The 26686-nt window shown below is 38.9% G+C and overlaps 1 protein-coding gene across 1 annotated transcript in view; it reads left to right on the top strand.

Annotated features, from left to right (window-relative positions):
- Positions 1-26686, top strand: part of ESRP1 (epithelial splicing regulatory protein 1) — a 54421-nt gene that overhangs the window by 14498 nt on the left and 13237 nt on the right. The window contains exons 5-13 of the mRNA XM_007934864.2: positions 5842-5940; positions 6077-6131; positions 8331-8441; positions 8561-8693; positions 8794-8836; positions 13165-13466; positions 16670-16888; positions 19461-19647; positions 23239-23407. Of these exons, the coding sequence (XP_007933055.1) occupies positions 5842-5940; positions 6077-6131; positions 8331-8441; positions 8561-8693; positions 8794-8836; positions 13165-13466; positions 16670-16888; positions 19461-19647; positions 23239-23407 (1318 nt within the window). The remainder of the gene's footprint in view (positions 1-5841; positions 5941-6076; positions 6132-8330; positions 8442-8560; positions 8694-8793; positions 8837-13164; positions 13467-16669; positions 16889-19460; positions 19648-23238; positions 23408-26686) is intronic.

Here is a 26686-nt window from a genome sequence, read left to right as displayed (position 1 = left end):
TTCCTCACTCCCCTTTTTTTGTTATTCGTGTTAACTTCTGTTAAGGATTATGGATTGAACAAACCTTTCTAAGAGGTGTGAATATATGTGTATGTAGGGGTGGTTTTGGCATGCGGGAGGTTGGGTGACTTTTAGAAGTTGTTAACAGCTTAAAGCTGCTGATCTTCTTAGTGTGCAGTGGCTTCAAGGGAAGCAACATGTTGGTACGTGTTGTGTGGAGCCAAGTTTGCCAAATGTCAAGAGCATATTCTTAATTAAAAATTGAGTGAAATAATACTTTAGCTACAAAACTATTTGTATGCAAAAGGATACTTTACTTTTTTTTTTAAAATAATATTTCACTGTGTTTTTGGTGAAAGTTTACCCAGCTAATTAGGTTCCCATTCACCAAATTTTATACAAATTGTTCAGTGACATTGGTGGCTTTTATATTTAAATTTAAAAGGCTTCTCACAAAGTATTGCTCAAAGCAAATTAAGCAAAGTTTCTTATCTTGGTTCAAGGAATTATTTACGTATCATCAAACCAGAGTTATATTTCCAACTCTATAACCTGTCAGCTGGGTGAATGAGTAAGTTACTTATCTCTAAATCCTAGTTTCTTCATTCGTTTGGCTTTATTGTTATCTACCAAGAAGGGCTATTGTGAAAATTTGAGGAAATTAACATTGTTTGGCACACCTAGTAAATGCCACCATATTTATGTCAACAGATTGTTACAGGTTATTGGGGCTGTGGTGAGCAGAAAGAGATGAGAGGAAGACAAGGATCTACTCCCAGGAAACTTACACAGTGGAGAAGAGAGTAATATAGGAATAGTATCTAATTGAGTTGACAGGACCTAGAAAAGTAAGGGAAGGCTTTGGTGCTAGGTAGGCTTTACTCATGATCTGATTTGGTTTAGAGGATTGGGAATATAAGGAACTCTGGTGGCACAATGCCAAAGGCATTTGACTGCTAACCAGAAGGCTAACCTACCAGCCACTTGACGGAAGGAAGACCGGGCAATCTACTTTCATAAAAACTTAGCGCCTCAGAAACCCAGCGGGGTCACCATGAGTCAGAATCAACTCAATGGCAGTGGGTTTGGTTTGGGTTTTTTTGTTTTGGTGCTGGGTGGGCATTACTCACAATCTGATTTGGTTTAGAGGATCAGAAAGATAAGAATTCTTTATAAGGGAGTTGCCTGAGCAAAGGTTGGAAAGCATCATAACTCCTGTCATATACAAAAGACAGGAAAGTAACTTGAATGGAATGTGCTTCCTCTATTCCTAGCCCTCCAAAGCTCAGTTCTTCCCACATCTTCTATCTGGAGATAGAAAGCTATGGTGTGAGAAGCTTTCTTGTGGCATTTTCTGTATTTGGCCATCTTTACTTCTCTAGGTCAGAGGTCAGCAAATTTTTTCTGGCAAGGGCCAGGTACTAAGTATTTTAGGTCAACAAGGCCACGTACAGTCTCTGTACATATTCTATTTTTTTTCTTTACTTTAATTCACAAATGTAAAAAATCCATTCTTCGTTTTGGGGCACACAAAAACAGGCTAAGCATCAACCCCTGTTCTAAGTGAGCACTTTTCTCCCCTTCCCTACCATGTATATATGTCAATAAGGGGTTACATGTCTCTTTATTTTGACACAGCATCAGCTTGGTACTTAGTGTTTTCTTGGCCAATTTCCTTCAAAATCTCTGTCTAGTAAGACTCCCTGACTAGTAACAGCTGTTTATGAGTGATCAACAAGACAGTAAGGGGTAAAGTTGGAGTTAGAGATGTTGGAGCCCTCATGGCATAGTGGATAAGGCATTTGGCAGCTAACCAGGTCAGAGGTTCAAACCCACCGGCCACTCCGTGGAAGGAAGATGGGACAGCTTACTTGCATAAAGATTTATGACCTCAGAAACTCAGTGAGAGAGTCACTATGAGTCGGAATCAACTCAATGGCATTGAGTTTGGTTTTTTGGTTTATTAATTTATAGCTTTCAACTGGAAGTGATTTTGCCTCGTTATGGATATTTGGTAATGTCTGGAGACATTTTTAGTTGTCACAGTTTTGGGGGTGGGGTGAAACCAGGTATGCTACTAAATATCCTATAATGCACAGGAAACCTCTGCCACAACAAAGAATTTTCTGAGAAACCCAGGGCTATACAATGGGGTTGGTCTTCATTCCTTATGTACTTTTGTGCTCCATTGTAGGCCCTCTGCAAGATTGAAAATATCATTAGAGCTGCAGAGTTCCAGGTTATCGTTTGGTTGCAGAGTTTGCATGATATGCCTTGTCTTTCTTAAAACACAGTCTTGTGAAGATCCTTAAAGTCCTCTTGACTCTCACCTCCATAAAACTTGGGACAGTTAAGTCTTCCCCAGAGCTCCTTCATCTTTTGATGCTGCTTTTCACAGGAATAAATACCCATTTTTCTGTCCTATAATCATGTTGTTGTTGTTGAGTGCCGTTGAGTTGGACCCGACTCATCGCGACCCCTCCTTGGGTTTCTGAGGCAGTATCACTGCGGAAGTAGATTGCCCCATCTTCCTTCTGAGGAGTGGCTGGTGGGTTTGAACCGTCAGCCTTCTGGTTAGCAGTCAAGTGCCTTAAGCACTATGCTACCAGAGCTCCCACCTTGAAAATGTCACTGGATTAAGAAATGCTTTCTAGTGAGGCCAAGGAGTTCTGGTGGCATAATACCTAAGGCATTTGACTGTTAACCAGAAGGTTGGCAGTTCAAAACCACCAGCCACTCCATGGACGAAAGACTGGGCAATCTACTTCTGTAAAGATTTACTGCCTTGGAAACCCAAAGGAGTCGCTATGGTTAGAATTGACTTGATGACAGTGAGTTTGGTTTTGTTTTAGAATTCTAGTGCAGCTTTCCTTGGGCTCATTTTAATGACCCCAGTTTGTGGTCATTGGTCTTTTTGCTGGAACATTTGGGATTGATTTTCTGATCTCTCAGCAGGCAGCATACTTATTTCATCATTGGATGATGGAGGAGAAGCAGAAATACCTACATTTTAGCTTGATGATGATTGTATAAATGAATACAAGTAGATATCTGGTAAGTTCAATTTTTTAGTCATAAAAGAGGCCCTTATGTAAGTCTGATCCTTGTGGGTTATGGAAGTGGTCATTCGGATTCTAGGAAGAATTAAATGCCTCTTTTTATTCTGGCCTTATCTTATCTCATTTAGTCTTCGCACACACATATACAGAACACAACTTGGTGGAGTGTGCCCAGGACCATGTATAGGGTTGCCAGACAATGTTTCTACAAGTATATTGCTTTGTTCTGTAAGAATTCCCAGGTATATGGTAGAGCTGACAAGGTACAAGGTTGTAGTCACTTCTTGGCCACAGCCTGCTACCCAGAGGGAGTGAAGAGTTGGACCTATGGGCTCAGGACCATAGTCGCAGGGGACGTCAAGCTCAATTAGCATAACGTGCTACACAAAACATTGTTTTACATCCTATGTTGATGCGTAGCAACTGGAATTTTAAAAGCTTGCAAGTGGCCATCTAGATGCAATGATGGGTCTCTCCTTGTCCAGAGCAAAGAAGAATGAAGAAAACCAATTAGTCCAAGGGACTACACCGTGCAGTCCTCAACCTACACAACTATGAGACCAGAAGAACTAGATGTTGCCTGTCTACCACTGTCAGCTACTCGGAGGGGGATTCTCTGTAGATTGTGAATAGAGTGAGAGAACAATGTGGAACAAAACTCAAAATCTTTTTTTTTTTTTTTTTAAAAAGGACCAGTTTTGCTAGTCTGATAGAGCCTGATGGAACCACTGCTGCTCTTCAGGTCTGGAATTGAACCCACACCTGTGGTTTCCAGCCAAACAAAAGACAGGCATATGAGCTGAACATTTACATTAGGTAGATACACTCCTTGGTGAGATCAATCATGGGAGAATAGAAAGGCTGTGTGTGCACAGGGAGACAGTTTGGGGGGCAGGAGTGCAGGGGAGAGAAGGAGACAGGGAAGAGGTAACTATGGGGAGGAAGTGGAAGGGGAGCTGTTGATTGTGGGAAATTGCAATCAATGTCATGAGATAGTGTATGTGAGCTGTATGGAAAGCAAATTTACTCTAACCTTTTACCCAAATCACAATAAAATTTAAAAAAAAAAAACACCCCCCCATCCCATCCCCTGTAAGCAAGTATTATCACAACTTTGTCTTTATACATAAGCCAAAGTTCAGGGGATAGTTTGCCAAGGAGCATATAACTGCATTTCCACATGTAGTATGTTTAACTGCAGAGGAATGAAGTGGTTAAGGAACAACACAAAATGAATCGGGTTAGCATGATGGAAAAGCATTATCTTTTTTACTGGAGAAAGGAAGGAGGAAGTTGGCATATGAAATGGAAAAAGATTTTGAATTGCTTATGGAATTGAATTAACTCTTCAGTAATTGGCGTCATTCTTGGTGGTAGTGAGACCTCTTTGAATTGTTTTAGTTTGCAGGTGTGGACTTTCTCTTCATATGTATCTTAATTTTTTAACTTTATTGTAAAATACACTCGGGAAACCATATAAAATAGGCTAACATGCTAGCAACCACCACCCAGATGGCTGTTCTCAGTTTAAACTTGATTGAAAAGGCATAATACCATCATGTTGTCTCTGATATGGAGTGTACTATATTTCAAAATTTGTGCTTACATAATACAAAATGTGACTGTGGTATGGGTCTTAGTTATTTACTGCTACTATAACAAATTCTAGAAGTGAATGGCTTTAGCAAGTACATTTTCTCACAGTTCAGGAGGCTAGAAGACCAAATTCAGATCTGAGATCATAACCTTAGGCTTCTACAGGCATAGAGGTTGGGATTTATAACACACATTTTTAGGAGAAAGAGTTAAAACCATAGCAGTATTGAAACTTGAAAATCAATTAAACATCCCAATGACTATGTTAGCTTCCTAAGGCAACTATTTTGAAGGCGAGACTTTAGAGAGAATGCTAATTAGGAAAATAATAGAATCTCTCTTGTACCTTCAAAGCCCATTTGAGCTATCCATTTCTTCAAGCCGTTTCCTGGCTTACTCAAATCACAGACCACACTGGCCAATTTTGGCTTGGAATGTTTGAATTGTTCTTAAAAATTTACTGTCAAAGGGCAGGTATATGCTGCTGTTGAAGATGGGATATCCTGAGGGGCTCTACTTCTATCGAGAAGTGAGTAAAAGTGAGTCATGGGAATATTGTCATTAGTAATCCGAAGTGTCTATTTTAATAATATACCGAAAAAAGTTGTTCAGTACCTCATGATCTTGACTGCTGAAACCATACCTTTAAGTAAGCATTGTCATTACTTAGTGTGGGTGTAAAGATACATAGTTCAATATTCATAAGTTTATTATTGTGGCTGTGGTTAGTTGCCATTGAGTCAATTTCAACTCATGGCAACTCCTGTGTGCAGAGTAGAACTCCATAGGGTTTCCAAGGCCATGACCCTTTGGAAGCAGATCACCAGGCCTGTCTTCTGAGGTGCCTGCGAGTGGGTTCAGACTGTCTGACTTTTTGGCTAGTAGTTAAGTGCTTAACAACTAGCCCCACCCAGGGACTTCTGCTTCATGCGTTTATTACCATCAATAAACAAATTTTATCACTGGTAATACTCAAGACAGGCTTGGTTTTGCCCTTTTACCCAAGAGGACAATCAGAGACTTTAAGAAGTCTGTGTGACATCCAGGTGGATGGGAAGCAGTAGTGCTTAGATTTCTAGAGCATTGCCTGTCTACAGCGTTTCACTTGACTCCGTATAAGTTTCATTTGGTGTTAGAAGCAACCTCCTTTTACCTCCCCAAAATGTTTCCTTAACTAATCTCACAGGTTTGAATTTTGAGAAAAATAGTTCAGTCTCTCGATATGGAGCCTCTCAAGTTGAAGATATGGGGAATATAATTTTAGCAATGATTTCAGAGCCTTATAGTAAGTATTGCTACTGTAGCAACGGGGGCCTGAAATTTCATCCCACCATCTTGCCCTCACCTATGCTTTTGAATTTCTTCTACAGATTTGTCTTCCTGGTAGCTAAAATTGATGACCTATATGTTCTGATTTTTAGATCACAGGTTTTCAGATCCAGAGAGAGTAAATTACAAATTTGAAAGTGGCACTTGGTAAGTACTTGAATACGGTTCCATTTAAACCTTTTGCCTTATTTTTATTTGTATTACGATGTTTAACTCCCCTTATATTTTAGCATTTTCTTAATTCATTTGATATTAGAGAGAAAGAAAGTGGTTTCAAATGCACATATTAAATATGGGGAAATTTTCTCTCCTTATTAATTCACAGTTCCAATGAAGCAAGTATAATCTAACTGGAAGGTGCATAAGCACCTGGACAGTCCAAAGCCATCACAAGTGAAAAACACAGACTAGAAACTAAGATTATCTGACTCCCATCTGGTGCCCTTTGAGTCTCATACTATCTTGTTTCCTCTCTAATGACTAGTGATGTTTCTCACTCCCTTCAGCTGAGTTAGTGAGGGCATGCTTCTAAACATTTTGTATACATTTTGATGCTTGACCCCTACAATAATTTTAAGTAGCAAAGTAGGCTGTGAAGAATACATTTCTTAGAACAATCAAACCATGAGTTCAAAGCGGCAGCATTTGCCCAATGATAAAGCTCAGAGGGAAGGAGGGGTAGGGAAGAAGGACAAATGGAAATGGTAGGCACAGGAAGGAAATGAGACAAGTGCTGTTACATTGTGGGGACTACAGTCAATGTCATGAAACAATGTGAAGTATTGAAGAAAAACCAATTTTCTCTAAACTTTCACTCAGATCACAGTAAAAAGTTAAGAAACAAACAACAGAAGGTTTTGTGTGTCTCTAAAATGTAGTGTGAATATTAAATATATTTTACTTTTAGGAACTCAGTCAATTTGTTTCTTTTATGTGGATTGAGATAATTATACTGTCCTCTTCAGTGGCTGCCATTTGACTCAATGAAATTTATTAACTTAAAAAAGAATACATTTGATCTTTTTATAGGAATGGTTCTAGATTTTTTATTTTATTACAAAAGCAAGTGATGCCACGTTCATCCTGTATCGATAATTTCTTACTATAAAAGAAGCTTGTATTAGTTTTAGCAAGCTTGGATGTTGGAATTAAAATTTTAAGAAATATTTGTATCTTCACTCATGCTATGACCTTAATTTACTTTTTTCCTGATGTTTAAAGTATATGTACTTGTGTATGTGGTTCTTTAGTCTCTTTGAATTACCAGGCCTTTCACTGGAACACTTCCAGGGGAGGGAAAAATCTTAGGCTTTTAAAGAATTTGCAAGATTTTTACTGAGATAATTTTAAGCATGTTCTATCACCTTTGCTTTAAGGCAAAGGAAATAACTGGGAGGAGTATGAAGTCGTGGTATCTCTGTTTGTACATCTCTGTAATCACAGTAGTGAATTGTGTGTGAGATTGTCTGGGTGCCTGAAGTGAACAGAAACTTCTGACAGTTTCACCTATAGAAACACTTTGAGGCCTATTTCATTATGGAGAAAGTGAGTCATTAGAAAAAGGTCCTAGGAGTACTGCAAAGTATGAACATGAGAGGAACAGAACATCCAAAGCTGTCAAAATATATAATAGGTGATTTGCAAATGACTCATCGAGGTGTGGGGACACCCAAGCATTTCCATAAACACTCCGTAATGACTTTTTTGTTTACTCCCTAACCTTGATAGGGAGATACTTTGATGATAGATCACTGATCACATGCACACATTCCTAATGTGGGTTAATTACTAGCTATATGCTATTCCCAAATTTTGTCTAGAAACTGGATTTAAACCCCATTCATGTACTGGCTAGATCTGAGAATAAATTTAAATCTGTTTTTCTTGAGTCTAGGAACTTTTAAGTATTGGGAGAACTTTTCTTCCCATAAATTGGTCCTGGGAGACTTCAAGGTTATGGCAAGCAAGCAACTAGTCAGCTGATGGTTTCTGAAATGAGCTAGCTGTGCTACACCTGCATAGGCAGGTTCTTTCTACAGTAAACCACCTAGTGATAATATGGAACCAGCTAAAGATAACTTTGAACCATGCCTATAGAATTTTTATTTCAGTTTATTTACTTTTATTATGGTGAAAACATACATACCAAGATACTACCAACATAACAACTTCCACATTTGCCTGTAGAGTTTGTGAGGTTATGAAGTTAGTCTGTCACTATTTCAATCTGCTAAATCCTGAATACGTCATACTTGGGCATGTAACTAGGCAAATTGCCTTGAAGGGGGTAACATGTCAGACATGCTAGCATTAGTCACACGAATTGAAGTTTTGCTTGATTTACAGCAGCAAGATGGAACTTATTGATGATAACACGGTAGTCAGAGCACGAGGTTTACCATGGCAGTCTTCAGATCAAGATATTGCAAGATTCTTCAAAGGACTCAATATTGCCAAGTTGGTTTTCTTTAATTTCAGTTTTACTTAATAGTCCTAAAGGAATACGGGGTTTTCTAACATCTTTTCCTCCACCTTATTTTCTTTTCTACCTGCCATCTGTTTTATTATCTTCAAAGGGGAGGTGCTGCGCTTTGCCTGAATGCTCAGGGTCGAAGGAACGGAGAAGCTCTGGTTAGGTTTGTAAGTGAAGAACACAGAGACCTAGCACTACAGAGGCACAAACACCACATGGGGACTCGGTACATTGAGGTATGTCATCACAGTCTGAAATTGTTGACACCATGAATGAGTATTAGCATATGACAGAAGGCTCAGAACATGTATATTTAATTTCCCCTTCTTTTCTTAGGTTTACAAAGCAACAGGTGAAGATTTTCTTAAAATTGCTGGCGGTGAGTGCCTTTTATATGTCAAGTGGATATAGTAATATGAATCTAAAGTTGTACATATGCATCAAGGGGAGACAAGTGATTGTTATTTCCCAGTATCAGTGAGTATAATAATGTCTGATACTTGCCTTAAGGCTTGAGCCAACCTACTTTATTTAGTTAAATAGTCATTTTAAACAGTACTATATACCCAAAGGTAAAAATGTTATATAAAATGCACAGGGACATAGCTCAGGGGACAGGAGTGCAAGGAGGGAAGAACACAGGGAAGAGGTAACTATAAGGAAGAAGTGGGAGGGGAGCTGTTGCATTATGGTAAATTATAGTCAATTTCATAAGACAGTGTATGTGAACTGCTGTATGGAAAGTGAATTTGCTCTGTAAACTTTGACCCAAATCACAATTTAAAAAAAAAAAAAATGTTATATAAAGTAGTGTATAAAAGGTAGTTCTGGAGATTAAATTGTCTGAAAACTTTGTGTGAAAACTTTTCACATAGTCACACCACAATACCTGGATTTATTGAATATTGGCTTCTAGTTTTTCTCTAAATTTCCCCATCTTTTTGGATATTGGTGTTTACGGTAATGTGGTCAGACAGAAGTGGAAACGGATATGGTCTTCTCAATTCTTTAGTGATTCATAACTTTAAAATCTAAAAAGAATAGATGCATCGAAAATGTTAACTGTGGTTTATTTTGGCATATTTTTCTATACATAAATTTTCTATTACTCTGTTTAAACACAGTTATAATTTCCTTTTCTCTCACAATACAGTATAAGCATCTTTCTTATACTCAGTTTTCTTAAATGTTAATTCCTACATAGCATCATATGTAATTTAATGTTTTTAGTCACCCCTGTTGGTAACTCAGAGCTTCTGATTTTTCAGTCTTGGGTGGTAGTATTTTTGGACCTGAGTAGGTGCCGTTGATTAGGATAAATCTCTAAAAGTAGAAAAGCAGACTCAAAGAATGTGGAAGAATGTAGAAGGCTTTTGACACCTGTTGCCAAATTTTACTAAGGTGCCTTTCACTTAAATACAGAGAACATTTGAATTTCTGCATTATACAGCCTGGGTGAAAATCTTTACAGCTATTGAACTAGTGTTAATGGCAACCTGTTTACACAACTTGATCGTATATTTTTCTTCTGGCATTTATTTCTTTAGGTAAACTCGAAGGCTTCAAAATTCATGGCTTTTAGTTTAGAAAAAATTCCCAGAGTTCTGCAGTGTTTGATAATGGTTTGAGAAAAATGTATTTAGAGTTGTCAGTAGCTTACTTGAATCACAGGGTTCTGTGGTGGTGGTGGTTGTTATGTGCCATCGAGTCAGACCCGACTCACAGTGACCCCCTCCTTGGGTTTCCGAGGGGCTATCACTACAGAAGTAGATTGCCCAACCTTCCTTCCCAGGAGTGGCTGATAGGTTTGAACCACCAGCCTTCTGGTTAGCAGTCAAAATGCCTTAGGCACTACCCTATGGTTCCACGGTAGATATGTTGAAAATTGGCGGTGACAAAGCTTCCAAAAGCCCACTGCCATCAGTCAAGATTCTGACTCAAAGAGCTGCCATTAGGTTTCCAAGGCTATAAATCGTTACAAAAGTAGATTGCCTCATCATCTTCCTGTGAAGCAGGTGATGGGTTTGAACCACTGATTTCTTGTTAGCAGACAAATGTTTTACCCACTAAGCCACCAGAACTCCTTAATATTCAAATCAGTGTCTGGGATTTCATGGTATATGGACATTATGGTAGGAATTGGCTATTAGGGGAGAATATTGCTAATAAATGAGCTTGAAGGATATGCATTTAAGTACAGATATATGTCACTTAACCTCCATGATACATTCTGTGAAATAGGACATTATGTGATTTGGACATTATATAATACGGTGTGCCCACAATGTCCAGATCATGTAACGTCTGAGTCACAGGGCAAATTGTGGATCTGAGCCCAGGTGACTGCTGCTCTCTGCAGCTACGCTCTCTGCAGTCATGCCTCTTCTACATGGGTACAGCTCTTACATCTGGAAAGAGGAGGCAAAGGAGTGTTTCCTGGTGACCCAGTGGTACTGATGTCCCTGCCCCTTTCCCTGTTACAGTGGTGGGAGCTGGAACCTGAGCTCAGAGAGGAGGTTTGCAACCCTTTTGAGTTGAAGGGGCTTCTACCCTGAGACCTCCATTTCTGCTCAGACAGCAAGGATGGGGTCCCTGCCATGCACACCTTCAGGAGGCCTTGGGAAAGACAGAGGGCCTAGGTAATGGATGATTAGGAGTCCCCTTCTGCACTACCGCTGTCAGGATCTCATCACTGTGGGCACCTACTGGAACGTAACACCACTGCGAGGCTCCGCTTCACCTCCGTAATCAACAGAACACCCTACCTCCATCCGTGAGGTGCTCTCCTAGCTATCGCCAAAGGAGGAGCTATCTGACCTGGATCCCCAACACGTCCAGGAAGTTGAGATTGGGAGAAAAACCTCCTGGCCTGATTGTGAATCAGTGCCCGAGAAGGCTCCGCCCTGTCCTCAGCCCGGTGTTCCTGAGGTGGAGGTGGGCCAGGATGCAGGGATGCTGAAGAGCCTGCTGAGGGCCTAATCCAGGAGACCTAGATGCGGGCATAGCCTTGGACAAGAGACCAGTTTGGAGCAGCCTGCGGGCCAGCCAACAGGGCTTGGACCCTGCATGCCAGGGTGCCTGGCACATGGCACTCCTGCTGCAGAGAGCCCTGAGGGACCAGCGGCACTCTAACTGACCAACTGGTCAGTGGCTTTGGCCTGGGTGGGCAGAAGCAAGTGTTTCAAACACAACCCACTGCTATTGAAGCACCAGCGTGTCCACACTTTTGAGAAGTCCTTTGTCTTCCACAAGTAGGGCAAGCATTTCCACAGCTGGTCTGGCTTCGACCAACACCACCATATCTACCCAGTGAGAAGGCATATGAGTGTGGCCAGTGGGGCAAGATCTTCAGCTACAGCTCAGGCTTCATGTAGCACAGATGTATTTACAGTGATAGGAAACCCTACAAGTGTGTAAGTATGGTCAGCCAGAGTTCCACTGTGGTGTGGGCAAGAAGCCATATGTTTGCAGCCATTGTGGCAAGGTCTTCATCTGAAGCTCTGTGCTTATTGAGCATAAGCACATCCGTGTAAGGAAGAAGCCCTACGAGTGTCACAGGTGTGCCAAGGCCTCCACAGCTGCTCCCACTTCTTCCAGCACTTGGAGACCCCCATTGGTATGAAGCTCTTTGCCTGCAATAAGGCCTTTGGCCAGAGCTCACAGCTTATCCGGCACCAGATGACCCAGAATCAGCAGTAGATAGTCAGCCAGTGTGGGACACTGGCCTGTGTTAGGGCTCCAAAGGGAAGGTCTCCTGCCCACCTACTATCTCTCACAGCCAGCTAGTGTCTCCAGTAAATCCTTTCTGGTTGCTGGGAGTGAGGGGAATCTTATGGGACCACAGATGGTAAAGTGGTCAGATGTTGTCAGAACAGATGTTATATGGCACATACCTGTATTTGCTAAATGACAGCACTGTATGCATTTGGCAGAATGTAGATAAATGTTGAAACTGGGTGCTGAGTACATGGGAATTTATTATACCATTCTCTCTAACTGAGCATATTGAAACTTACATTAACTAATCCAGGAAATCATAACAAAAAACACCACAGTGCTTTATATGTTCTTGACTGACAACAAGGCTTCAGGAATTGAGGGAATACCCATTGAGATGTTTCAACAAACAAATGCTGTGAGGCTGGAGGCTATGCCACCAGAATTACAAATATCAGCAGGGCGCACAGGTTTCAGTGGAGCTTCCGAATATGACAGACTTGGAAGAAGAAAGGGGCCCATCCACTTCTCAAAGAATTGGCCATTGAAAACCTTACGAATACCAGTGAAACACTGTCTGATATGTATTAACTTAAAATTACTCCATAAGTTATAAGGATCAGATTATCTCCGTTTGACAGATGAAGAAACCAAATCACAGAAGTTAAACTTGACTAAGTTCATACCTTAATAAATGGTAAAAAGATTGGACCCAGTCATTCTGGCCCCAGGACCTGTGCTTTGATTGCCTCTCTATGAAAAAAATAGGGTGGTTGATCCATGACTTAATTGTCAGGATGGTTTCCTAAATTTAAAAAGGTGGGGGTTTTTTGAAAAGTTTCAAATTTTGGATTATATCTTCATGAATTCAGTGGGTATCTGGTCTTAATTACGAATTTAAGACCTTGCTAAGAATTTTACTGTTTTCAATTTGTAAAACTGTTGCCTTTACTGTTTCTCCCTATGCTTCCTGGTGTTTCTCTTCTCTAGGTACATCCAATGAGGTAGCCCAGTTTCTCTCTAAGGAAAATCAAGTCATTGTCCGAATGCGGGGTCTCCCTTTCACAGCCACAGCTGAAGAAGTGGTGGCCTTCTTTGGACAGCATTGCCCCATCACTGGGGGAAAAGAAGGCATCCTCTTTGTCACCTACCCAGATGGCAGGCCGACAGGGGATGCTTTTGTCCTATTTGCTTGTGAGGAATATGCACAGAACGCATTGAGGAAACATAAGGACTTGTTGGGTAAAAGATACATCGAACTCTTCAGGAGCACAGCAGCTGAAGTTCAACAGGTTGGTTCTTAAAGGCATGTTGGTTACTTTGTGTTGATTTCTGTTATTTATTTCTGGAAAGAAGACATTGGTCATTGTCTTAAAGCCTGGAAAATACAGAAAGTATATTAAGTCCATGTAAAAAATTTGATTCTATCACCAAAAGATAGTCATTTATTATATTCCTATATACATATGAAAAAATACCCTTGGGTATTTTTTATAACTGGAATATTACTGTAAATATACTTTTTATCCTGCTTTAAAACTATATATCTCAAAAGTATACTCATTTAAAATTTTTCATCTTTAAAATATTTTGTGGCTAGGAGCTCTGGTAGCATAGTGCCTAAGGCACTTGACTGCTCACCAGAAGGCTGGCTGTTCAAACCCACCAGCCACTCCTCGGAAGGAAGGTTGGGCAATCCTACTTCCGTAGTGATACTGCCTCGGAAACCCAAGGAGGGGTCTCTATGAGCCGACTCGACGGCATATAACAACAACATACATAATTTGGTAGCATAGTGTCTAAGGCACTTGACTGCTAACCAGAAGGCTGGTGGTTCAAACCCACCAGCCACTCTTCGGAAGGAAGATGGGGCAATCTACTTCTGTAGTGATACTGCCTCGGAAACCCAAGAAGGGGTCGCTATGAGTCAGGTCCGACTCGACGACACCTAACAACAACAACATACATAATTTATTTAGAAATTATTCTGTTGAACATTTATTTTTTTTCACTGTAATTAATTCCTATTATAACGTGCTTTTAAAATACTAAATTATGGTTCTTTAGAATAGGTTATAAGGTGTGAGGCTTTAAGGTTTGTAATAAAGTCTTGTCAAATTTATTTCTTAAATAGCTTGATCAGTTTCATATGCTGCTGGTGAACCCTTTTGTCCTGTTCTTACTAGCTCTCGGTATTTAGGTGTTTTTGAGGCATAAGATGGCGTAATCACTTCCTCAAAATGTACTACAACCCAGGTGTATAAAACTCGGTAGCATCTTAAGTTTTTTTGACTACTTTTTAAGACTTACCAGCTGAATAATACAATTCTCAAGGGTCATCAAGTGTCACTTTGTATTTCCTTTGTAACTAAGATCCCATAAACTGCTTTCATAGCTTTTCCAATTGATTCTATTTGTGTCTTTTAGAAAAATAGTCAATTTGTTGTTTCTTTTGGTCTTTTTCAAGAATTAAGGATACTTACTCTACTATTTCTGTAAGTTCATAAATTGATTTTGCCTAGGTTCTTAGCTGTTGTATATTGTGATTTTAAACGACTACCCAAAGTTTAAAGAAATCTTACCCACAGGAATAGCAAAATGATTTTTATACCTAGAACTGGGTGAAAGTAGAATTGCAAATTTGTATTCTGTTGTGCTCTAGTGCTCTTAAATTCTAATCTGTTAACATACCTTTAGTTTAAATAACTCTATACCTTATTGAAAAGGTGTATCTTGAATTCTGAAACTCTAAGCTAAATATACTTCAAATATTACACACTTTTTTTCCCAAGATACAGGGAAAAGATGATGAGATTTTTATTTTAGATACTTAAACGGAAGAAACTTTATGGAAATCATATCCTGAAATGGGCTACCCAGGGCCTTAGCCACTGCATAACACTGCGTAATTAGGATATGACTCTATCTTAAGGTGGATTTGGGTGTGGGTGAGTTTTGTCCCCATCATCCCATCCCTCCCTGATTGATTTAAGAAGTGTTGACATATAAAACTTAATCACAAAGAAGAGCAGGCTTACTGGTCTTACAGAAACTGTTGGAACCCCCAAAGACTATGGCCCTTAGACACTCTTCAAGTCTGAAACTGAGCTTACCCCCCATGGCTCAACTTTCAGCCAAATGATAGACCTATAAAATGGTGAGCAGTAATACCAGGAAGGTACTCACTCATTAGAACAATCAGCCATATGAGATTACATGGGCAAGCAGTGTAAAGTGTTGAAAAGTAGGTGGCATAAACTCTGCCACTGTCTTTCTATTACTAATAATCATTTCATTTAATAAATACTTTGACATCTAATTTATACCAGGCTATACAGGTACACCTGTAAGGTCCTTCACTATTTCCTGTCTTGGGCTTGTCTGCAGCTACATTGATTTTCTATTCTTTTTCTTTTCCTAATGTTTAGACTATATCTGGGTTGTTTGGATATCTTTAAAAGTCATCATGTCTCTTAGTCATGAAATTTCTCAGAGCGCTTTGTGTTCTTTAATTTCCACCACCACCACCACCACCACCCCCGGTCTGTCACTTTTTCAGGTAACAGTTGTACAGAGTGTGATTAAGGAAGTTATGGCAAATTTTTGCAAGGAGTTCATCAATTCTTCGACATTTTCAGTTTATGGAATATATAAACCTCAAAGTCTGTAATGATAATTGGTTTAGAAAACCTGAAGATGCCACAAGTGGTGGATGCAGAAGGGCTACCTAGTATTGGGAACGAGTTGGCATGCTGAAATCAAAGACAAAAGTGGACAAGATCCTTGTAATAGGAGTTTTCCCAGGGAAGGGAATGTATACTAACCTATCACCCATCTTCAAGATAGCCGAATCCCATGAATCTAAAAGATGACATTCTCTGTCTTGTCTTTGTCTCAAGTTCACATGGAAACTTAGTTATTAATCATTCTATGCCTTCTGCAGCTTTCTATCCTTATACATGTGCACTTTATTCTAATGTAACCCACAGTCATTGTTAGGATTGTGATTGTTTCACTGGGTCGGCTTTTTTCTGTTGCTTTGGAGGTGGGGTATGAAGAGAGTATTAAGGGGAACACTATGTACTCCTTGAAATGGAATCTAATAGATTGCTACGAAAGTCTACATTTTATGATAAGTACAGAGTTTTTTAAAAGCTTTAATCTTTAAGGAAACTTGTTCCAAGGTTTGTTGATAAATCTGCCCAGGAAGATAAATCTATAATCTCAGTTATATATTGCGTATTGTATTCCTTACTATGTTTTGAAAACAGTGGGCATTATGTTTTCCCAGCTGAAAAGTGTGAATCCCTTTCTTCAGTAGTACTTCTCAGATGCGTTTATGAATCCCCTGAGGGTCTTGATAAAATGCAGATTCAGATTTGTCAAGTCTGAAGGTCTGCATTTCTAACAGATTTCCAGGTGATATGAGTGTTGGGCTGCAGAACACATTGGAATAGCAAGGCTCTAAATCACCTGTGTTTTGCTTTGAGCACAGGTGCTGAATCGATTCTCCTCGGCCCCTCTCATTCCACTTCCAACCCCTCCCATTATTCCAGTACTACCTCAGCAATTTGTGCCTCCTACAAATGTTAGAGACTGTATACGCCTTCGAGGTCTTCCCTATGCAGCCACAATTGAGGACATCTTGGACTTCTTGGGGGAATTCTCCACAGATATTCGAACTCACGGGGTTCACATGGTATTGAATCACCAGGTAAAAAATCTTTCATTCAAAAACTTATTTGTTTATTTTTTCTGACTATCAATGTCTCTCTTATGATAAAAAAATGTGTAAATAGTAACTCTTAAGGAAAGATGTAACTACAAATGAAAGAGGACTTTAGGATGAAATACAGAATGAATATCATTAGCATTCAAATTCAGCTCTGGTTCTGTAATAACATGTTTATCAAATTAATCAATAGCATCAAGATAGGAGTCAAATATATTCCACATCAATCTATCCAGCATTTTGCATTACAACTACTCAAATGTACAATTCTGCCATTATACTGTGAAAGCAGTCATAGGAGGTAGGTAAACAGATGACCATGCCTGTGTTCCAGAATATTTTATATCCATGGACTGTTTATAAAATCAATGAGAACTTGTATCTGCCTGACTTAGAACAGTATTTGAAACATAATAGTCATTCAGATATATTAGTGAATATACAATATAGAGGAAAGCTCTATCAAAATGTATCCAAATTCTTTTATTGGTGTGTAAGCATGTTAACCCGCTGCGTTGAGTCAATTCCAACTTGTAACAACCCTATAGGGCAGAGTAGAAATGCTCCATAGGGTTTCTAAGGCTGTAAATATTTAGGGAGGCAGATCTGCATCCCATGGGGCTGCTGGTGTGTTCAAACGGGCTCTTTGGTTAGCAGCTGAATGCTTTAACCACTGACTCACCAGAGCTTCTTATGTAAACATGTTAGAAGTAGTTTAGTATATGACCACCACCTGATTTCACTTGTGTTTTTGTTGAATAGAACTAAATATAGTTGTTGTCGTTGTTATTTGCCATTGAGTCTGACTCGACTCATAGTGACCCCTCCTTGGGTTTCTGAGGCAGTATCACTACGGAAGTAGATTGCCCAACCTTCCTTCCAAGGAGTGGCTGGTGGATTTGAACCGCCAGCCTTCTGGTTAGCAGTCAAGTGCCTTAGGCACTATGCTACCAGAGCTCCTAAACATAGTAGTGGTTGGATATTTTACCAGCGTTTTGTGTTATATAAATAGAACAGAATTCTACAACTCTATAAGCCAAGTAGTTCTAATCAAAACTTTGAAATTCTTTATTAATAGCAAAATTGTATTAATTTTTGAAAATGAGATATTTTCTGAGCATTATGGGTCAAATAAAAGTTTATATTATAAACAGGAACATTTTTTCCAATGGCTAATTTCTCCCCCTTTCCTTTGGAGCTTTGGTCACATTCATAACCTTAGTCTGTCATATCTCATGGGAAAGCACATGCCCCACTGGATATGGGGGATCAGAACATATCTTGAGTCCTTGCTGGGCTTTCTACATAACACATAATCATTCTAACTCTGATGCTCTGATGTCAATAGTACACTATACAGTTGTTCTTTTTTTTTTTTTCTTTTGGACTAGTTACTATTTCAGCATGCTTGACTGTTGAGTCCTTTTGAAAATGGAAAAGAAAAAAAACTCCCCACAACTGATCATCTTTGAGTCACAATTTCTTATAACCTAGGAGCTATCACTCCAATTAATAATGGTCGACAGGTTTTTCTCTCATTTACTCACATGACCTATTATGATTGCTCTTGGGAGAAACGCTTCTTTGATGATGGAAAGGCTCTTAGCTTTTAACTTTCTATCTTGGTCTGGGTTTGTGGATAATGTGCCTGATATGGTATTCTTATGGTAACTTGCATGGTAATAATTTGGATAATTTGTCTCTTAAGATTTTTCAAGAAAACAGTGGAAAAGCAGTCCTATAAACCGTGTGTCTTTTTCTCTGTAAGATAGTTATGCTAAGTAAAACTGAGGTGTTACCTGTAGAGTTTTGCTTCTGTAGAACAAAAATCTCCAGGCTTGGTTTTCAATAAGGGGTTATTCCTCATAGAGGACATGTGTGTAAATGCCCGTTTCGCCAGAGTTTAAGATGAATGTGCAAGGGAGGAGGTGTGAGAGAAGAGTGCCCCAGCAAGGCTGATTGTCTGGCTCTCACCTGCCATCACTGTGCTGTGCTAGTCCCAACTCCTTACATCTTTTTCCCACCCCCCAAGCCACATTCCAACCTTGGCTTTAGGGATGAGGGAAAATGGAACAGGATGTTGCAGTAAGTTCTGTGATGAACCAGGACTGAGAGCCAAAAGAGAACACTGGTTTGTTCATAGTTTTATATAGGAGGAGATGTCAAGCTCTAATACTAGCTTTTCTCAATGGAATGAGATTATATTGGATTTTTCAGAAAAGGAAAAAACCCAACATACAATCCTAAACTTTGAAACCACAGTCACAAGGGAACCCATTCAGAACCATGTAAATCTGATACTAATTAAAAGAAACCAAAAGGATCATTTTCAGCTATGAGCTCTCAAAACTGTTGCTTCAAGGTTTTGTGGGCCATTCTGGTGATTAGGTGATGAAATGTAAGTCAAATTTTGGTAGATCACACGGTCACCCAGATTTTGTGGTTAAAATGTCTGTACTGTGGGTGCTTGTCACCTTACATGTTTTATAAGAAACCATTTCCTTGTTGAGGGAGACAGTCTCCTTTTGTTTTTATTCTTCCCTCACAAACTCAGGGCCGCCCATCAGGAGATGCCTTTATCCAGATGAAGTCTGCGGACAGAGCATTTATGGCTGCACAGAAGTGTCATAAAAAAACCATGAAGGACAGATATGTTGAAGTCTTTCAGTGTTCAGCTGAGGAGATGAACTTTGTGTTAATGGGGGGCACTTTAAATCGAAATGGCTTATCCCCACCGCCATGTAAGTTACCATGTAAGTTTTTCTTGGGTCTTGGCGCTCTTCTACGCTATGTGCTGGTAGGTGCTTAAGCTGCTTTCATAACTTTCTGTGGCCCTGGTTCTTTCGGAGGCAGGTGAGGTGGTTATATAAGCCTTTCCCATCTGCAATTGGTAGTATCTCATAATCATTTAAGACCTTGGTTGTGGACACCCATAATTAGAGATGCTACAAATACCTCCTTTCAAATCATGTTCTTGCTTTTCCAATGATAAGCACTTCATTTCTTAAGCTTAGTGTGCTCAAGATAAGCACTGACTCTGGGAGGCAACATGGATATGTCGATATTTTAATACGCATTTATAAGTATAAGTAAAATTATGAGTGTGGCTGGACCCTTTTTTTTTTTTAAATCATATAAGGTTTTTTATTTCCCAAAAAGAAGTTTATTAAAAATCAAAGAATAGAAGAGCTTTACTTAAAACTGGGTAAATTTTAGGTTCCCTATTGTTGTGTCTACACACAAAACTCAGAACCTGCTAACTTTTCACTAAGCCCGCAGCACGTGAGGTGCCAGGCCGATTGAGTGGCTCCCCCGGCTGGGGCCATCCCACCGCCCAAACGCAGACATCTTAATTTTTTTATTTTCTGGGGATCAAGTCTTTTTTGCAAAGGATGACCTGAAGAGCATTTCTGTTGCTCTATAGGATATCTGGAATGAGAAAGTTTTTTTAAAAAAAAGATAAATGCGTAAATAAATTAGCCAAAATTTCCATTGGATCACAGGATCAGTGCTTAATTTCAGGCCATGCTCTTGCTCATTGACATCTGGGTGTAAGCCATCTGGAATCATGTTTGAGAGGAATAAGCCCTTTAGTGTAGAGACCAAGTTCTGATTAGTGACTAAGGAACATGTTGGGGATATAATGTTAAAACTTAAATTATATTTGCATAGAGTTCACTTTTAAATAAGACGTGTTAGGTGGCATGTTGGGTATAATAAAGAATGTAGCACTTATAGTACAAAGACAACTGAGAATAAATTGGGTTTATGTTCTTACTTTCAGTAAAGTGGGGAGTTGTAGGACATCAGTTTCTAGTAGAGAGGGATCCATATCAATAAATCTGTTTGATCAAGTGTAATCTGTAAAATATTTGGTGGGGCTTAATCCTTTTCTCCCCTTTGAAATTCCTTAATGCTGATCTTCCGTTTATCTGCTGCTTGCTGTTGGTGAATATCCAAGAGTTATTCATTAATGAATATCTCACTTTTTGAAAATACATGATGAGGTTTAACCAGAGTATCTTCAAGTAATCTTAGTCATAATTGTCTTGTCTACAAATCATCGGTAATGTTAGTAACCATTATGATTTCCTTTAGTGATAATCCATCAAGCATTGTTATAAGGGAATGTCTGTAAAATATATCATCTAAATTCTTCTCTTGTGATATCTTCCCCCTTCCTCTCTTCATCTTCTAGAGGAAAACTGGTCTTCATGGACTGTTTTAAGACTTTGGTATCTTATCTTTCCCCTTCATAAGAACAAAAATGATAGAATGCTTTTTTTAAATGTGTGTTTCACATCACAATCTATTTCCCTAACTTTAATTTCTTTCAATACTTCTTCAAATTAGGACAAAATTTTTCATTAAAATTTGATCCTTTTTTATTTTAGTGGAAGAATTTACTAGGTTTTTGATCAGAATTTACACATCCTAATATTACATCTATTCCACTGGACTTTTTTTTTTTTTTTGTCCCACAACACATTTTGAGTGATTGTATCATTATCCAAAAACTGTAAAACTTAAAGAAATTGCACCTGTTTTTAATTTAATCTCAAGGACTAATGCAATTAAGAGAGTCATTGGTTATCATTCCTACTGAGGAATTTCTTGTTAAATTTGGTAAAGAAATGCTACCAAATAATTTGAAGTCAACTTCATTTTTCTAATCAGAGTATAGTATACACATCTCTCTTTTAGGAATATAAGAATAGTTAAAATCCTTACATTTAAGAAATGCCCAAATTTTAGTAGCCTCATCTGTTTGGTTATTACCATTTTCTGTCTTCCCTTGTTTTGAGGCAAAAGAGACTTGTACTTGCGATTGTGGTTGTGTGCCCTTCAGTTGATTCTCATAGTGACCCCTATATGAAAGTGTAGAACTGTCCTATAGGGTTTCCTAGGCTTTCCCAGAGCCAATTGCCAGGTCTTTTCTCCCTCATAGTGGCCAATGAGTTCAAAAGGCCAACCTTTAGGGTGGTAGCCAAGTGTTTCATCATTGTGCCACCAGAGCTCCTTAGCTTTTTATACCTACTAGATAAATTTGTCTTGTGGCATAAGGCATTGTGCTATAATGAATTGCCTTGTAGTTTTATAAGTAGTGTATTAGTATAGGTTTTATAATTTTCTATGTGATTTAGATGCTTCAACCTGTCCTGTTTGCCCTTCTTTGAGGACAGGAGTCATAACTTTAAAAAAAAAAAAAAAAAAAACCTCTCGGTATCTAACATTGAGTTTTGGGTGAGTATGGAGGCATCATCCAGAAGTTGAATGTGAGATCATTATCTTGGTCTTTGGTCTCTGGTATACACCCATGTTCAGCTGATTGTCTTAATTATACTGAGAAAACTAGCTTTCAAGTCTCTTCCAACTCATGGGAACCCCAAATGTGTTAGAGCAGAACTGTGCTCCATAAGGTTTTCAATGGCTGCTTTTTTTTTTTTAAGTAGGTCTGCCAGGCCTTTCTTCCAAAGTACCTCTGGGCGCTCATGAACCACACTAACCTTTGAGTTGGCGCAAGTGAGCTAACCATTTGCACCATCCAGGCACGCCCAGTTATCTCCATAGAAATGTAGACAGTCATTAAACGGACTAAAGAAAGATAGTTTGGTGTCATTTTAGATATTTAATATGAAAAACTTACATCTGGGTCTCTGCTTTTTGCAAGATGTATTACTGGGTGGTTCCTAGTATGAAAAGTAAGGTCAGACTCCAAACTCAGTAAACTTCCCAGTTCTCTCTTCAGTTTGGTGCAGATGACCTGCTTAATTGTAAATATCCCACAACTATATATAACAAATGGCAGGCAACTGGTCTGATTTAAGTGAGTTTCTGGGCCTGGAAAACCTTGAATAAACTAGAAGCCAAAGGAACTTGGACCTTTCTGGTCCCTGACTTTAATCTGAGTAGCTTTTTATCATCTGAACTTTCAGGGCTAAAGATCTAGATTACCTTCAAAGCCAATCTCTTAGTTATCTGTAGATGTGAATGTTGCACAATTGATCTATTCCTTTTGGCTCCACTCACTCCGTGCTTTGGCATAATGGGGCAAAATTTTTTTTTTTAAATGACATGATGTGAAATTGTGGTGAAGACTTCAAAATCCACTTGATTTCTCCAGATCACACAATAAGAACAGTACTTTGGACTGATGGAGTATGTGTGGTCTTTGAGATGACTTCTATATGTTATTGATACAATCAAACGAAAATGGCATGGGATAGTGAAAGAACTATGATGGTCTCTTTCTTTATATCATGGCTTTAACATTAATACTTGTGTCGGTTGATAACAAAAGTGTCTCAAAGTCTCTCTCTTTGCTTATTTAGGCTTGTCTCCTCCCTCCTACACATTTCCAGCTCCTACAGCAGTTATTCCTACTGAAGCTGCCATTTATCAGCCCTCTGTGCTTTTGAATCCACGAGCACTCCAGCCCTCCACAGCGTACTACCCAGCAGGCACTCAGCTCTTCATGAACTACACAGCCTACTATCCCAGGTAAGGCTCTGAGGGACAGAAACAAAGGACTCCTTTTATAGCCAGTGCCTGACCTCACAAAAGAATATTGTCTCCACACTGAAGGTTAGCATGACAGTGAATGGCTTCTGGTTGTTTCAAAACAAGATGATACTAGTTTACTTTTAAACCATGTATTGACAGCATCACCTTCTAGGTTTCCTATGGTTCCTTTTTCTCTTCTCCTATCGTAGGGCCATAAGTGAGTGACAATATAATCATTGCAATAAGATGGCAATGTAATGTAAATGCATCATAAAACAAAATCTATAATGGGAACAATTATGTTTTTTCAGAGTTAATATTTCTAATCCACAATAAATAAACTATTGCTTTAAACTTTATAGTGTTTGTATTCTTTACCCCTTCCATCGTTACTATAAACAAATCCAGAATTGCAATATTTATTACTTTCTGGGAGTCGACATACTTTAGATCTTAGATTCTTATTTAGACTCAACTTCTATGAGGCAGCAGTATGTAAATGTTGTCAGTCTGGGATTTGGGAGAACTGAGTTTTAGTCTCTCATCTCTTCTAACTTGGGCCAAGTCCCTTACCCTTCCTGGCACGTGTAAAATAATTAGGTTGATAAGTTTTTGGGGTCCATTCCAGCTTTGATTGTCTGTGATTCTAACTTGGAGATACATATACATACATACATAAATGTGTGTGTGTGTTTGTATATGATATCTCTTATTAAAAGAATAATCTTTGTTTAATAAAATCCACTTGTACTTTGGCATAAGTAATATTGCTCAAAATGAAAAGAAAGTATTTACTATTTGTTTTCTGGAGGTGGTCTAGAACTAGTGAGTCTCTCATTCCTGCACTGGCTGTGTCACGTTGTGTTTCCTTTGTTTGCTATCTGAGTTTTCCACTAGGGACCAAGAACTTTTGCAGTCCCTTAAAAGCTTGTAGCCACTGTTACTTAGACTTGTTTGTTTCATTAGAAGTTTTAAAAACATTCATTAATGCTATCGAAAATATTGTTTATTCTGTTCTAAAGGGAAAGAACAATAGATAGAAAGCCATGATAGTCTTCAGCTGGCAGTGTTTTGAAGACTTGAAAAGTCTCAGAAATCCTAGTAATTGTTCACGGTTGAGCACTGTGTTAAGCACCTAGACCCAGTCCCAATCTGTCACCTTCTCTGGACCCTGAGACAATTGCTTGCTGGTGTTGTGCTCGGTTATAAGGAAGCTCTTTGTCTACCTATCTTACGTCAGCAGAATGTCAGGTGTGGAATGCAGTGTGACTCTGATCGCCTGGTAAAATTCTTGTGCTTACAGTACATTTGTAGAGTGTCGAGTTTCACCATTAGCTAGCTATCTGGGTGCTGTTAAAAGAAGGAATCTTTTAGAAATAATTTCTCATTACAGTAAGATGGGGATGTCAATTTTTTTTTTTTAATTGTGATTTGGGTGAAAGTTTAGAGCAAATTCATTTTCCATACAATAGTTCATACACATTTTGTTTCATGACGGTGACTGCAATCCTCATAATGTAACAGCTTTCTTCCCACTTCCTTCCAGTAGTTACCTTTTTCCTGTATCCTACTTTACTGGGCATTCCTGCCCCTTGAGCTATCTGCCTGTGTAAATACTGCCCTTCTGATCTCCCATGATTGATTATTCTAAGGCATGTACCTGTCTACCTGGTGTAAATGGTCCCCTTATATGCCTGTCTATTGTTTGCCTAGAAGCCATGGAGTGAGTTCAGTTCCAGACCTGAAGGGTTACTAGGGACCGTCATTTTGGAGGAGGATTTCATAAGTCTCTGTCAGACCAGTAAGCAGGGTCTTCTGTGTGATTCTGAGTTTTGTTTCACATTTTTCTCCCACTCTAGGATCTTCTACGCTGATCCCATCCCTGGTTGACAGTGATAGCCAGGCATCATCTAGTTCTTCTGTTGTCATGGTCATTGAGTTGCTTGGCCTTTTGTAGAACACTGAATACTAACAATCTTGGACCCAAAGACATAGGGAGGTTTGACTGTTTTCTTCAGTGATGCTGTATTTGCGTGCCCACATAAAAAGTTTATGGTTGCAAAATAGCTTTGTTGAGATAACCATTTCTTGTAAAATCAGCTTATTTCCATCTAAGCAGTGAATATGTATATTTAGCAATATTGAAGCATTATAAGTGGATGAGGCATTTGGCTGCTAACCAGAGGTTTGTGGTTCAAACCCACCAGCTGCTCCACAGGAAGATGAGGCAATCTACTTGCTTAAAGATTTACAGCCTTGGAAACACAGTGGCGTTGCTATCAGTTGGATCAATTCAGTGGCAGTGGGTTTGGTTTGGTTTATACAAAGCTTAGATTTGTTGTGTAGTATTACTGTGTTCTGTACTGGAATTCTCTGCAATCAAACCAAAAGAATACCAAAACATTGAGAGATGTCTACATTTCCTATTTTGACCTTTGAGCTTTCTTGTTCCTGATGACTATTTTATATTTTGCTATTTTTTAAAAAAATTAATGTATTTATTGAAGTAATTGTAGGTTTATGTGCAGTTGTAAGAATAATACAGTGATAGCCTGTGCACAGTTGGCTCATTTACCTCAGTGTTAGTATTGGTAACCAGTTTACTTTTTAATTTGTTGAAGGTTTTCTGATAGGACCCAAAATAATAAAAAAAGATAACTCTTGATTTAAAAGATGTTTTTTTGCAACCTAAATATTTAGTGCTACAGATGCAAAGTAGAACTTGGCATCCAGTGAAATGATATTAGAATATTGCAATAATGCAATACCAAGCAATACTGTAATAATCGAGCCATCAGAGACTTTGTGTGGGTGGGAATGATTACGAATCTCAGGCTTTTCAGTTTGACATTTCTAAATGATATAAGCAAGAAGAACTGAGTGACCCATCCATTCCCTACTACTGTCAGTGAGACTTCAGTATAGCTTTCATAGAGACAATAGTCATTTGCTAGTTCTAAAGGCCTTATTCATAGAATGAGCAGTTAAGGGAATTAAATTGCAAATATACTTTAAATTACTTGTAACATTATAGGAAAAGTATCGAATGCAATGGACTGCAAAAATAACGTAATCACTCAAATAAAACCTGATAAGATTTATTTTTAATTTGTCAGTTTATCTTTTATGAATTTTTTTTCTTTTACAAAATTTGAGATGATGTTGTTGTTGTTAAGTGCCGTCGAGTCATTTCCAACTCATAGTGACCCCATGCACAGCAGAACGAAACACTGCCCGATCCCGCGCCAGCCCCACAATCCCTGCTATACTTGAGCC

This window comes from Orycteropus afer, unplaced genomic scaffold, assembly GCF_000298275.1.
Source record: "Orycteropus afer afer isolate SDZICR_OR568_19922 unplaced genomic scaffold, OryAfe1.0 scaffold00021, whole genome shotgun sequence".
NCBI classification, from domain to species: Eukaryota; Metazoa; Chordata; class Mammalia; order Tubulidentata; family Orycteropodidae; genus Orycteropus; species Orycteropus afer.
Note: the sequence above shows the minus strand (reverse complement) of the source record. Positions and strands in the feature narration are given on the sequence as shown.